The following is a 13,189-nucleotide window of genomic DNA, read 5'->3' on the forward strand; positions in this document are numbered from 1 at the left end:
TACAAATGTATCCCTGCGTGTAACAGAAATGAGACAGGTTCTGGATACAACGTTACTTTGTATCACACACAATACTGCAGCCATATCTGGCTCTGGGAATGGCACTCACGTGGTTTCCTGGTGGTCACGTTGACGGTAGAGCTGGCAGGACCGGTGCCTGCGCTGTTGTACGCCCGTACGTTCAGGTAGTACAGTGTATGTCCTTGTAGATGGCTTAGTTTGGTGGATGTTTGGTTTCCCAAAGTTCGCAATTTCCGTGCGCTCTGCTCCTTCTCATGCTGCTTCCAGAAACGTACCTAGGACGCAGCAGCACAGCCTGGTGTGAAACACTGACGTATAACACATCGGGGATTCCTTGTACGTCGTACAGATCAATGGTCAGGACAGTGATACATTGTCACAGACTGATGGTTACTAAATTACAGGACAACTGAACGGACACCAAGGTGAGATCACCATAAACTTGTCTGTCATATCGTACTTTAATATCTAATAAAGTAGATTCCTCCCTGAGTTTTTTATTTGCTGTTGTATAAAAGTGGGTTAGTGTTCCTGGAAGCAGCCATGTCTAGAATTAGAGGACAGTAAATTACAATAGCAGCGAGATAACCTTCCATTAAGGTTCTATTACAGATGTGTTTCTGAGGAATGCATGAAATCCCTACACGATCCCTACAGGATCATACACTGGGCATTGCATATGATCATACATAACATGCATGTTCCTACTCTGTTCATACAAAGCTTTTTAGTAGTAACAAACTGAGCAGAGAGCTACAGGTGGCATTTACACATGTGTACGGATCCGTTCAGGCGAGTTCCATTTATATGACCCAGTATAAATATACATATCACGCTTAGGGGGAGATTTATCAAAACTTATAAAATGGAAAAGCAGAGATGTTGCCCATAGCAACCAATCAGAATCTAGCTCTCATTTTGTAGAATGTACCAGATAAATGATAGCTAGAATTAAAGATGCTCAGGCCCGGTTTCCCAAGAACCGAACATACCGGAAGTTCTCAGATCAGAGTACCGAGCCGGGTCGGCTCGGTACTTTCGCGTGTTTTTGGATTTTAAAATGAGGCAAAACGTCATTGTTACGTCATCAGATCTTGGATCTTGCTATTTTTGGATTCCTTTTTAAGATCCAACATCACGGAGGGTGGGAGGGAGGGCCCCCATTTTTCTTTCCTGCCACTGCTGTGTGTCAATGTGTCCTAGATGTGCTAGGAACTGCCGTGTGTTTGTGTCATTGATCTGTCGCTTACCATCCAGCCAGGTCGCTGCAGTATTTGTCCAAAAGTGTATGATAATAATATTGTGATCTGTGAGGTGGTCAAAATTGACTGCAAATGACTTGAAATTAGTATAATGGAGGTTAATAATAATGTAGGAACATAAAAACAGCAATATTATGTGATTTTAGCAAATTTTATGGTTTTTTCTAAAAAATCCAAAACCAAAACCTACGAGGGCAGTTTTGCCAAAAACCAAAACACAAAGCTAATCCAGATCCAAAACCAGTTCACGGGGGTCAGTGAGCATCTCTAGCTAGAACGTGATTGGTTGCTATGGGCAACATCTCTGCTTATTCTTATTAGAAAGTTTGATACATCTACCCCTTAATGAGGATACAAGATCTCTCTCCCCTCCTAGCTCCCTGTCACACTGCTCTTTACTATGACACTATATAACCCACATGTGTTCATAGGCTTCATTGTCTGTATAAAGAGCTATCACAACGATGCTGTAGTTAGATAAAGATCCCCCCCTTAGTAATACAGAGGTATTACTCATTTCCATTAATGACCATGTGTTATACAAGATGTATACATGTGTCACATGATTAATATCTCTGAGGAAGAAGAAAACAAAGTTTGCAGGTTTTTTGTCCCGCTGTGGTGAGTCCGATTGTCCTGGCAGCTTCCGTATGAGGGAACGCCTCTTGTAAGTGGGAAATTCTGGCCAAACACGTTGTAAAACTCTTGTCAGAATGTAACATAATATGTAGCGGTTCTCTGACTCATCTGGTAACTCGTTTCCCTATAATGACTCTTTGCAACTTTTTATTACTACTGATAATAACAATACACAGAATTAGTTTTAATTTATGCCACAGTATAATACGGGAGAGTATAAATCACCCTGTTTCAGCTATAAAATAAATAAAATATAAAATTATTCATGTTTTTCTAATTAATATTCATATTTCTACATCATTATAGTGATCTCTGGCGTTCCTTCTGTCACTGGACCAGAACAGAATAATGAACATATATCAGTCTTGTTTTAAAAAAAATTCAATACATTGCAAAAGTATTCATACCCACAACAAATTCTCTCATATTATTGTATAAGAAACCCTCCATTGCGATTTTATTTTAAAGCATTGTGACTCAAAATTTGTTTTTATACTGTGACTTTGTTTTATGTTACAAAACTGAAATATGACATTTGCATAAATATTTAACCCCTGTGTTGTGGAAGCTTTAAAATTACTGGGGTGAAAAACAATCTCCAGGTAAGGACACAATTGCTATAACTGCCACATTTTTGGGATAAAAACCCACAGTTAGGAGATGATTATTCAGGTTGTGATACTGATCAGAAAGGTACCGATGCTGCTATTTGACAGAAAGGTAACGGTGCTGCTATTTGACAGACAGGTTGAGAGCAACTGACCTGCTTCAGCAACACTTGTAACCCTGGGAATAACCTGTGAACTGCACTTGTTTATCATTGTGATTAAAGCCCCGTACCTCATATCCTTGTATCCGCCCCTTGCTGAGGCTTCCAGGCACTGCGATCCATGATACCTCAATGTCCCACGCCGTCAGACTCCGAGCGAAGACCCCCGCTGGGGCCCGGCCCGGCTCTGCAGTAAACAAAGCAGCACGTTGCGTCAGTATATATATATATATATATATATATATATATATATATATATATATATATATATATATATATATATATATAGCAGAGTAAATATAGGTGTCCCCATCACCTACACAGTGGAGGCAGCCATTTTTTTTTGGGGGGGGGGCTGAACTAATATTCATGACAATGCAGTCTTATCAACTCTATAGCAATATTCATAAACCTTGTGCCTTGTGAAGTCGCTAGTTCCTAATCAACTGCTTTCCAATGAATATGGGATGAACTCAAAAAAATGACCAACCGTACTGTGCGTGGGCATTGGTTAATAAGGTGTGCATAAAACAGCCAATCACATAGAGGTATAAATAAAACAGCCAATCACATAGATGTATAAATAAAACAGCCAATCACATAGAAATGTGCATAAAACAGCCAATCATATAGAGGTATAAATAAAACAGCCAATCACATAGAAATGTGCATAAAACAGCCAATCACACAGAGGTTTGCATAAAACAGCCAATCACAGACAAGTGTAACGATTCTTTCCTTCAGACACTGGGCCGTTACCTTCCTCTGCAGTGTAGACCACGGTCAGGGGGCTGAAGGGTCCCTCTCCTCTGTTGTTGAAGACCCCCACCTTCACCTCATACGGAGAGAAAGACGGTAAACTCTCGTTCCTGTACGTGTATCGCGAGGAGTCCGCGGACGCCACAACTGTCTGCATCCAGCTGATTGTTCCGAAGGCCCGGAACGCCACCACGTATCCAAAGCCACCGCCGTTCTGGAACTCCTCCGGGACGGGCTGCAAGGACAGGGTCATGCCGGGTACAGGTAAGTACAATGTGCACACAAATACACTTATTATCAGGTAGCAGCAATTTCCAAAGAATATATTGACTCATTTACATCAGTCCCGACCACACCCACCCACCCACCCACACACACACACACACACACACACACGGGTCCAACTTCTCATCTCATTATTTAATGATATTTTAATAAATATTACTGAGCACATATAACACTTCCTCATCCACGTACAACTCATCCATCATTTCATGTACAGAATAAGTTCATGTAACCCATCCGACACAGGGTGGGAATCACTGTCCTCTGGGCTATTGTACCAGAGTGATGGCGTGTGACCTGAAACGGACAAGAAATGACACATACATGGCGCGGCACATGCACACGTCTGTCACAGGCGGTACCTCTCACCTCCCACGTGATGACAAGTTCACTCTTGCTGCCTCCTCCACCACTGACGTTAGCCGGAGTCACCTCTGGGACTGTCGGAGATTAGAGAATAAGACCAGTGAGAGACAGACACAGCGGAGAGTAGGAATATATTACGTGTGATGAATGTGGAAGACGGGTGTGATAGTACAGGCTGCTTGCTGGGACTTGTAGTGTAACAGCAGCTGTAGATCGGTTATACGGGTATATATGAAACATGCAGTGTAAGAGAGTTGATGTATACTTAATAGATTACAACTTTGGGGTAAATAAATTGCAGCAGGCCCAAGCACATGGTTTTTGAAGGAACGATTCTAAAGCTGAGCACACACCTATACAATCTAACTTCAGATGCGATTTCTGTAACGATTTCACTATCCCGATGAGCATGAAGACTCATGTATACACCCCTACAAGATTTACCTTTACCTAACTCTTATAACCATCTGCTGAACAGATTGTGACTCTGCACACTGTACAGATATCTGCCTACACTGCTGGTGGTGAGTGTGTACACATTGCCACATTTGCCCGACATCGTTCCATCGTTGATCCTGATTTTAGGAAGTTTATAAAACCAAATCAACAGATGTGATGTGTATGAGCAAGATAAAACATGGTGGTGGGAGAGAACACCCTCCCTCTGAACAAACGATCGTAAATCGTGTCATCTGCACCGTTTTTGCATAGATGTGCACCCAGCTTAATTGAACTTTGTATACTAGATTAGGACCTATCGAGGGAGTAAATAGAATTTCCCTGTGCTCCATTCAAATGTCCCATCACATTATATATATGCCTAATATCATCATAATCAGCAGTTATTTATATAGCACCACTAATTCCGCAGCACGATAAAAATACTTATACTATACACAGAAGTATTGCATATTAGGATTTTGGCCTAGCATAGACAATAGGGCTGTCCTGATGGTGGCCCAACAAAGCTTTTTGAGGACCCCACAGATTCTATTATATGACATCATTTTTTTAAAATAATATTTAGCCCAGAAAGTGACTATATCTGAAGTGCAGCTCCTATCCTGGGATGTTAGAGGCCTACGATGCGCAGTGCACTCCGGTGGTCACAAATGGTACTGCAACCTTTATCGTCTGTTGGACAATATTTGGAGGTATCTCAGGAGTCTGCAATCCCCACTAAACAGGACAGATTACAGGGCGGTATGGTGAGGACACTCACAGCTCCTGAGATCTCAGCCAGCAACTGGGGACATCCAGAATTTGCATCATCCGAATCATTTTATAAGGTTCATGAACTTGTCTGAAATCTGCGTTATTGTAATCGCTGCTTTGTAAATTCCCCGGTGAGTGTAACAGCAATCGCTTCCTCTCCACGTAATACTTCTGTGCTAACTAGACCTGAGTGAGTGATCTCTTCCTCTGTAGTCTGAGTGACCAGTGCTTGAGTGTAGACATGTAGATGTTAGCGTCTGTGCCATGTTTATTTACTGCGCAGCTAATTATATATAAAAAATGGCTCCCCAGTTAAGCCAGCGCTCTTAAGGACAGAGGCAAACCGAGGTGGGGGGATTCCTAGTGCCTGGAAATCCCCCTCCAAGCCTGAGGCACTGCATAATTGAGGTGGCTGGACCCTGCCCCCGCTTCACACGGCTCTGCTTGAAAAGAGAGAGCTACGTGCACCTAACAGTAGTGCACGCAGCATTGCCCATGTATATTATGGGGATAGGAGGAGTTGGAGAGCAGCCAATCACTGTCTAATATTATAGCCACTCCCCCATGCATGCTGGTCACGCCCACTGGTGGCGTGGTGTGGAAACCCCCCTCTACAAATCCTGCGTTTGCCCCTGAAGGAGGTATAACAGCGATAATTTAGACCCAGGGACTTATAACTCCCAGCATGCTTTGCCAGCCTATGACATATTAAAATATATGCTCTGTAAATATCTATAGTTTATATTTCCACATTCCAACTTTATTTATTACCGCAGCCAGTTGGCAGCAAAACGTTAACTGTGACACAACAATAAAAAATGTGCGATAGGCGAAATAGAAGAGGTGGCGAATTCCACTACTCACGCGCTTCCTCTGTCCTCCGTTTGTCGGAGGGGGGGCTCGGTTCTCCGATACCAATCTGGTTGATGGCGATGACGCGGAACTCGTACTCAACCCACGGACTCAGACCAACCACGGTGGCGGTGAAGGATCTTCCATCCACGACCTCGGGCACTGACATAAAGATGACACCAATACACAGTATATTAGAGAGAAGCCATCTAACATCATTCTTACACACATCGGGGGGTAAATGTATGAAGCTCCGGGTTCTTCAACACCCACGAGTTCACTTTACAAGGCAGCGCCGCTTTAAATTTAAGCGCTGAAGACGCGGAACTCGCGGGTGTTGAAGAACCCGGAGCTTCATACATTTACTCCCGGGTCTGATTCAGGTCTGAACACAACCAGCAGGCAGCTTGCGGTTTAAAAAAAAAAAGCATGTGACTTGAACGTAATTCCTGATTGCACACACATGTTCTAGCGTGTATACGTGACCGTCATCCCTAGTAATCGGCACATACACTAGACCTGTAGATGGTGCAACTTTAGAGCAATTTTACGCAAATTACAGCACGTATCGGCATTCATGTTCCCTAATGAACCAGGCGCTCTGCGTCTCCCAGCTCTGCCAATGATTCTTAGGGCCTGAGTCATTAAGGAGAGTAATGCAAATAAATGGGTCAATGTTCTCTGGGACAAACCATGTTACAATGCAAGGGGTGCAAATTAGTTTATTATTTTGCAAATAAGTTAAATACTGGCTGTTATTTCATGTAGCACACATATACTTGATAGCTTTATTTTTACACTGAAATTTAAAATTTATTCTAGCACATGCCCTACCCCAGCTATAAATCTGTCCCCACATTTGAAATTTACCTCCCCCTCCAATACAACATGGTTTTGCCCAGGTGCAGAGTTACTCCTTTTTTATGCTCTGCTCTCCTTAATGTCTGTTGCCTGTTTCTTATTCCCCCAAAGCACTGTCTAATTTTTCCCTATTACCTTCCAGACATTAATGGGTACAATACTTAAATGATGAAGTCTTGGCTCTCTCTAGTGATCTCTATTACACGCCTCTTGCCTCTTCCTCATTTGCCTCTGAGTAAATCATAGTTTTCCATTATGTCTCACATCTGATTAATGGCTGGAGATGTCTCTGCTTTCTCTGATCTCTATTAGCGTTATATATTTTATTTATTTTTTTGCAATAGCTAATTCTGCATTTTGTTTTTCCATTTATTATTTTACACCCACTGTATACCGGATCAAAACGTCTCCGCTCCATGACCAATGCCGTATTGGCTGCCGGTTCTTCTCCTCACGCTCCCTCACAACGCCCCCCCCCCCCCCCCCCCCCCGTTCCTTCTTCCGCTTGTTCTACCCTCAAGTGAAGTGCCCACTTACACTCACACATCACGGCGAGACGTATCCTGCAGCTGAGGCCTCCGAGAGCTCCCAAAAACCACTGAACCAGTGATATCCAGATAGACCCCCCCATATAGGGAATGAAGGAATTCTCCTCACCTGTGCTGACCGCTTGCCACCCCACTGAGAAAGGGGTCCGAGCCTGTACCACGTACATTGTGATGGGGCTGTGATTGTCCACTCCTGGCATCCAGGATAACTGCGCAGTGGTGTCTGTAATCTCCTCCACGGTGAGAGCGTCTGGTGGTCCCGGGGGTCCTACAGATTACAGACATTGGGATGAAAGCTACACCAACCATTGTGTCTCCGCCTCTCTGAAACTAACGCACATCGAGTCGCGTCTGATCCTCGCGGGGGAACCCCGCTGAGCTCCGGAACACAGAGCGGCAGCCAAATGTCTCTATGTCTTCGTAAGCAAATACTCTGTGATGACGGCACAGTGCCCCATTCGTTGGGGCTCACTGCTCCCCCCGGGGCCCTCCAGTCTATGCATCAATACTCCTGTCTACCAATATCCCCCTCTAATCCCATTACGTATTATGTATCCATCCCCCCTACCTCTGACGATGAGATCTGCTCCCGCAGACAGTTTGTCTACACTGGTGTGGACCAGGCAGATATATTTCCCAGCATGCTTCAGTTGGATGCTTCTGATCATCAGATCGCCAGCGGAATCTTGCTGATAATAAAAACACATTGAAGGATTTATATAAATATATATGTATAACAGCGACCGGCTCTCCTTGGACGCATTTACACCACACACACACAGATACATTGTAACAATATAATTCAATGCTGTAAGGATATAATATGCGTCAACTTATTTTATTCCCGGCCCGAGTGGTCACAGGCAAACAGGATACTTAATGTATCGACCAGATTTCTATTTCAAACAAATGGGCTCATTTTTCAACTGTGTTTCATAACTATTCCTTATAATAAGTAGTACATATGCTATATATGCTATATAGGTAACACATTATACAGTGCAGCATATTGAGTGTTGTTTTAATACATTTTAGTGTTTTGCGTAATGGAAATGTATCAAATATTCTAAAAAGTAAAAGTGGAGATGTTGCCCATAACAACCAATCAGATTCTAGCTAGAATGTACTAAATCAAAGCTAGAACCCGATTGGTTGCTTTGGGCAAGACATCCACTTTTCTTTTTCTTTTAAATAAAATTTGATACATTTATTCCTATGGGTCTGATTTAGAATTAGGACCAAACCCATTTACTTTGTGTAAAATTTGCACCTGGAAAAAAACCATTGTCTGCAGCAGGGGAGAATGTAAAATGCGCAACCTGATTGGGCCTAGCTCAACTAAAACAATTCTGCGTAAAAGTAAAGCTGTCCGGTATGTATGTGCAGGATCCAGGAGTTACCCTGCATGCAAAAAAAGTTGCATTTGGGCAAAATATGCACCAAACTGGATACCTGCCACTATATGATTTTCATACTTACATCATAACATTTTAACAATTATAATCACTTATAATTATTACTATGATGACATTATTATATTACATTATATTATTTTTGGGTATGTTAATGGACAGAGATTTTCTTCAGTATATTATTATATACGGTTTTGTGGTATGTCATTGTTAAATATTTGTGAAACAACGCCTCAATTTATTTGGTAGGTTGTTAGTCCCGATATATTGTTTGTGTTAAACCTTCAGTCTACATGAGTGCAGTGGACTTGTACAGTCCTGGCTGATACCGTCAATATCTATAGATGGGTGAGTGACCCAGAAATATTTCATTTGGACCAAGGGTGTCACACGCTGCGACTGTAGCCAAAACTAGATTGATAAAGGGGCCTGAAGGTTAGTGCGTCTTAAGTAAACAGGATAGTGGTCTCCAAATACATACAACGGTCTGTTCTCATTAACCAACTAACTGTCAATCATGAAAGCATCTGGAACGTTTACTGGTGAAGCTATAAAGCAGAATTTCATGACCAAGTGAATGAAAAGTGCGGTGGATTAAAGCTCTTGTCCTGGGTTGTTCTCCAAGCTGAAGTGTCCTCATCTATCCCCAGAAACTTTGCAAGGAATAAGTCTGGTAGGACACACGGTTAATGAACACCGCCCTGAACTGTCTATCTCTTACTCAGTGAGTAAACTCCAGCTATGTGCTCATCTTTTATCGACCATTGTTACTCAGGCCATACTTACTCCTCCGACTCGTTCGAAATGCTCTCCGTCTTTTTGGAAGTCAATAAGTTGCCCGTTGAACACCCAGGAGAAAGAGATGTCTAGCGAGTGGTCATGTGACACTTGACAAGGTAAGACGATGCTCTCGCCCACCGTGACGTCCATGCTGGCGGGGGGCACCAAGACCTTCGTGGGATCTACATAAACAAAGGTACATAGACAAACATTACCTGGTGGGACTGACTGCAGAGGAACCTGGTCCTCATCATGTGGACACTGGATTTGGTCTACACAGATTACACCCAGGTCAGTCCTCTGGTGTGAACGTGCCAATTTGGAGATGACACTTCTGGCTTTGTACGAGAAGAGGGCGCACACTTGTGGCTTTCACATCTCTCATTACTCATAATCAAAATGCTCAGTGTACATATTTATACCTTTTACCACATTATTTTTTTATGTTTAGTTTTGTTTACCCTCCCATCAAATTATGTCACAATCAGTTTTAGATTCGGAGTGACTGACCAGGAAGTTTCAGAGGATCAATTGTTTTTCATTTGCAAGAAATTGATAATATTCTTGACACCGTTCACAGTTTGTTATTGCAATCAGCTGATCAGGGTTTGTATTGTTAGTTCTGATTAATTTAAATACTGTACTAACAGGATTACACGTGTGCTAATGGGACTGGACACAAAGTTTGCTTCCGGCCAGCACCATAGAAGAGAAAACTGCCCACATGGAAACATTTGCCAAAGTAACTCCCTGGAAACAATGTAGATGTTTTCTTCCCTCCAAATTCAGATAACAATAACGCTACATAAATTCTATACATTTTAGAAAAAAGTCAGAAAAGCAGTTTAGTGTCACTTGAAATGATTTTCCCAATAACAAGAGAGAATCGTCCCACTTACCCTTCACCACCAGTGCCCCAGTGCTGCTCGCGGTCCCAAAATGATTGGCGGCCGTACAAGTGTAGCTCCCGGCATCCGCTTTGGTGAGGTTAGAAATCTTCAGGCTGCCATCGTCCAAAGCGGAAATTCTGGGAAAACAGAAAATGAAACGAGGGTGTGAGACGTTGTATACGGTACTGGTCTTGTGAAGGAAACCTATATGTTAATCACCATGCTCTGTTATAGAGAATAAACACTTTAGTCACTAAAGGAAAATTTTTCATTCTTAAGATTCAGGTTTTGAGTGAAGTCCAATAAATAACTTGAAGACATTAGTGGGCAAAAACCTTCTCAGACCCCCAAACCGCTTAGTGACTCATGATGGAAAATTTGCTGTAATACCTCAACACTAGAGGGCACCCAACTTTCCACTAGTACATAGGACTCTGTCTGAGGAGTTTCCTGCAGTCTTAGAATTTAAAGGGGTCCTCCATCTAAAAATGAGTCAGAGATACGAATTCACTACATCAGTAGCAAAACCATAGGTGTTATGCCAAGTTTACTATCCAAAAGTGCATAGGCAAACTGAGGGGGGGGGTTCCTAGTGCCTGGAAACCCCCCTCCAAGCCTGGGGCACTGTATAATTGAGGTGGCTGGACCCTGCTCCCGCTTCACGCGGCTCTGCTTGAAAAGGGAGAGCTGTGTGCACCTAACAGTAGTGCATGCAGCATTGCCCATGTATATTATGGGGATAGGAAGAGTTGGAGAGCAGCCAAGCAGTGTCTAAAATTATAGCTACGCCCCCATGCATGCTGGTCACCCCCCTCTACAATTCCTGCGTTTGCCCCTGAAGTGGGCTTCCAGGATTGGGGTGTGGCTCCCTAAAAAAGGCTGTTTTGGGGCAAAGTTTGGGTGTGTATGGTGAGATCAGGCATGGGGCTTACTATGTCTCAGTTTATCCTTTACAAACGTTGGGACCCGTGTCTTGGGGCAGTAGAGACTTCAACCTTTGCATCCAGTCTTCGTTATTTGGAAGGTTAATGGCGAGCCGGTTATCGTGGTCTGCAGCGTGTAAACAGATCTATTACCCATTTAGTAATATAGACATGGCACGAGCTGACAGAAGAGTAATGAATAATGGCAGAACATTTTGATTTACAAGGAAATTACATCCAACAGCTCTGGCAAAACTTATAAAAACTGAGTACATTGAAGGAAAAGTCTGGTAGGATCACGGTTAAGATACGATGATGGAACGTGAAAAATCCCTGTGTTATAAGAAGAAGAACAAAGTGGCTAATTACTTTACTTTTACTTTAATTAGACTTATAATAATTCCTCTCTATGTTTCCTATAGTTCTTATTTGTGCCTTTAGGATAAAACAGTGAAGTTTGTCTATGGGAAAACATCTTAATTTTTTTTTTTTGGGGGGGGGAGTTGTTACTTATTATGCGAAGCCTGTTCTGCGCTGGTCTTGTTGGGTAATCACAAGCTCATGTTGTGGCATGTATATTTTCAGTGTATATTTAAGCTCATTTGGCTCAGACGACTTGTGGAACAGAATATATACGTCTGGCAAGAGTCTGCAGGAAACGCATTACAAAATCAAATCTTGGCGACCTTCTACGGCGACCAAAATAGCTCCGTGCTGGAATGATAAATATTAGCGACACATTCATAGCCGGCCAAAACACAAACGCTGAATTTTATCAGCTCCCTTGTATCACTGCTGCGAATCTTTCGCAGATAAAAAGCCATTAACTCTCTGGCTAAACCATGTCATTATTTTCTGGGTAATAATGTTAAATCCTGTGTCAGGCTTCGCTAATACACAGACTTGTCAGGCTCGGATGGCTCCAATCCACCCTTATCACATTTTACATCACATCTTTTGCATACACAATTTATTTTAGTTTTATCTCGTCTCTCACTGCTGAGAAACGCTCACTGGTTTCCCGTTTTTCAGCTAAGCTCTTGTGACAATTTGCAGGTCTGCAACTACGCAGCAGAAATAGTCCCATCTAAGATCACTATCCACCCGGTTGCCCTTAAGTCAATGCTGTGGACGATGGCTCTTCCGAGCATACATCAGTCTAGTGCTGTAAGAGATTCCCACCTTAAGGCAGATTGTTTCACTCTAATAAGAGCTCATTAGTGCAGGGTAGAAGATTTCTGCTCTGAGCAGCCCTATTGAGGCAGCCTCACTGAAATAATGAAAAGAGTCAGGACACAGACAAACGCTGCTCTTAGATTTCTCTTTATGCTTCTAAGAGCTAATTAACTATAAAAGTCTCCTTATGTTCAATGGCAATCACTCAGCTGCTTCCTCTGAAATATTATCTTGAGTCTCTGTATGTTCCTGTATGACGCGAGGGCGCCGCGAGCACCGGGCTACGTTTTAAACCATCTGCTACAAAAATTGTGTCTTACTTTCTGCAGGACTAGCACAAGATGTGTTATCTTAAAACTGCCAAGATGCACAAATATATAAGTACCATAAACATGAGCCTGATTCATTAAGGAAGGTAAAGCCAAAAAAAA

General features: G+C 42.6%; 1 protein-coding gene across 1 annotated transcript in view; it reads right to left on the minus strand.

Annotated features, from left to right (window-relative positions):
• Positions 1-8: 8 nt before the first annotated feature.
• The window catches only part of LOC142099850 (contactin-4-like), an 88,479-nt gene continuing 75,298 nt past the window's right edge, over positions 9-13,189 (minus strand). The window contains exons 12-20 of the mRNA XM_075183761.1: positions 10,669-10,796; positions 9,776-9,951; positions 8,146-8,266; positions 7,687-7,845; positions 6,181-6,330; positions 4,105-4,175; positions 3,451-3,685; positions 2,763-2,878; positions 9-296 (exon numbers count right to left, since the gene is read on the minus strand). Of these exons, the coding sequence (XP_075039862.1) occupies positions 63-296; positions 2,763-2,878; positions 3,451-3,685; positions 4,105-4,175; positions 6,181-6,330; positions 7,687-7,845; positions 8,146-8,266; positions 9,776-9,951; positions 10,669-10,796 (1,390 nt within the window). The 3' untranslated portion in view covers positions 9-62. The remainder of the gene's footprint in view (positions 297-2,762; positions 2,879-3,450; positions 3,686-4,104; positions 4,176-6,180; positions 6,331-7,686; positions 7,846-8,145; positions 8,267-9,775; positions 9,952-10,668; positions 10,797-13,189) is intronic.

Source organism: Mixophyes fleayi, chromosome 8 (assembly GCF_038048845.1).
Source record: "Mixophyes fleayi isolate aMixFle1 chromosome 8, aMixFle1.hap1, whole genome shotgun sequence".
Classification (NCBI taxonomy): domain Eukaryota; kingdom Metazoa; phylum Chordata; class Amphibia; order Anura; family Limnodynastidae; genus Mixophyes; species Mixophyes fleayi.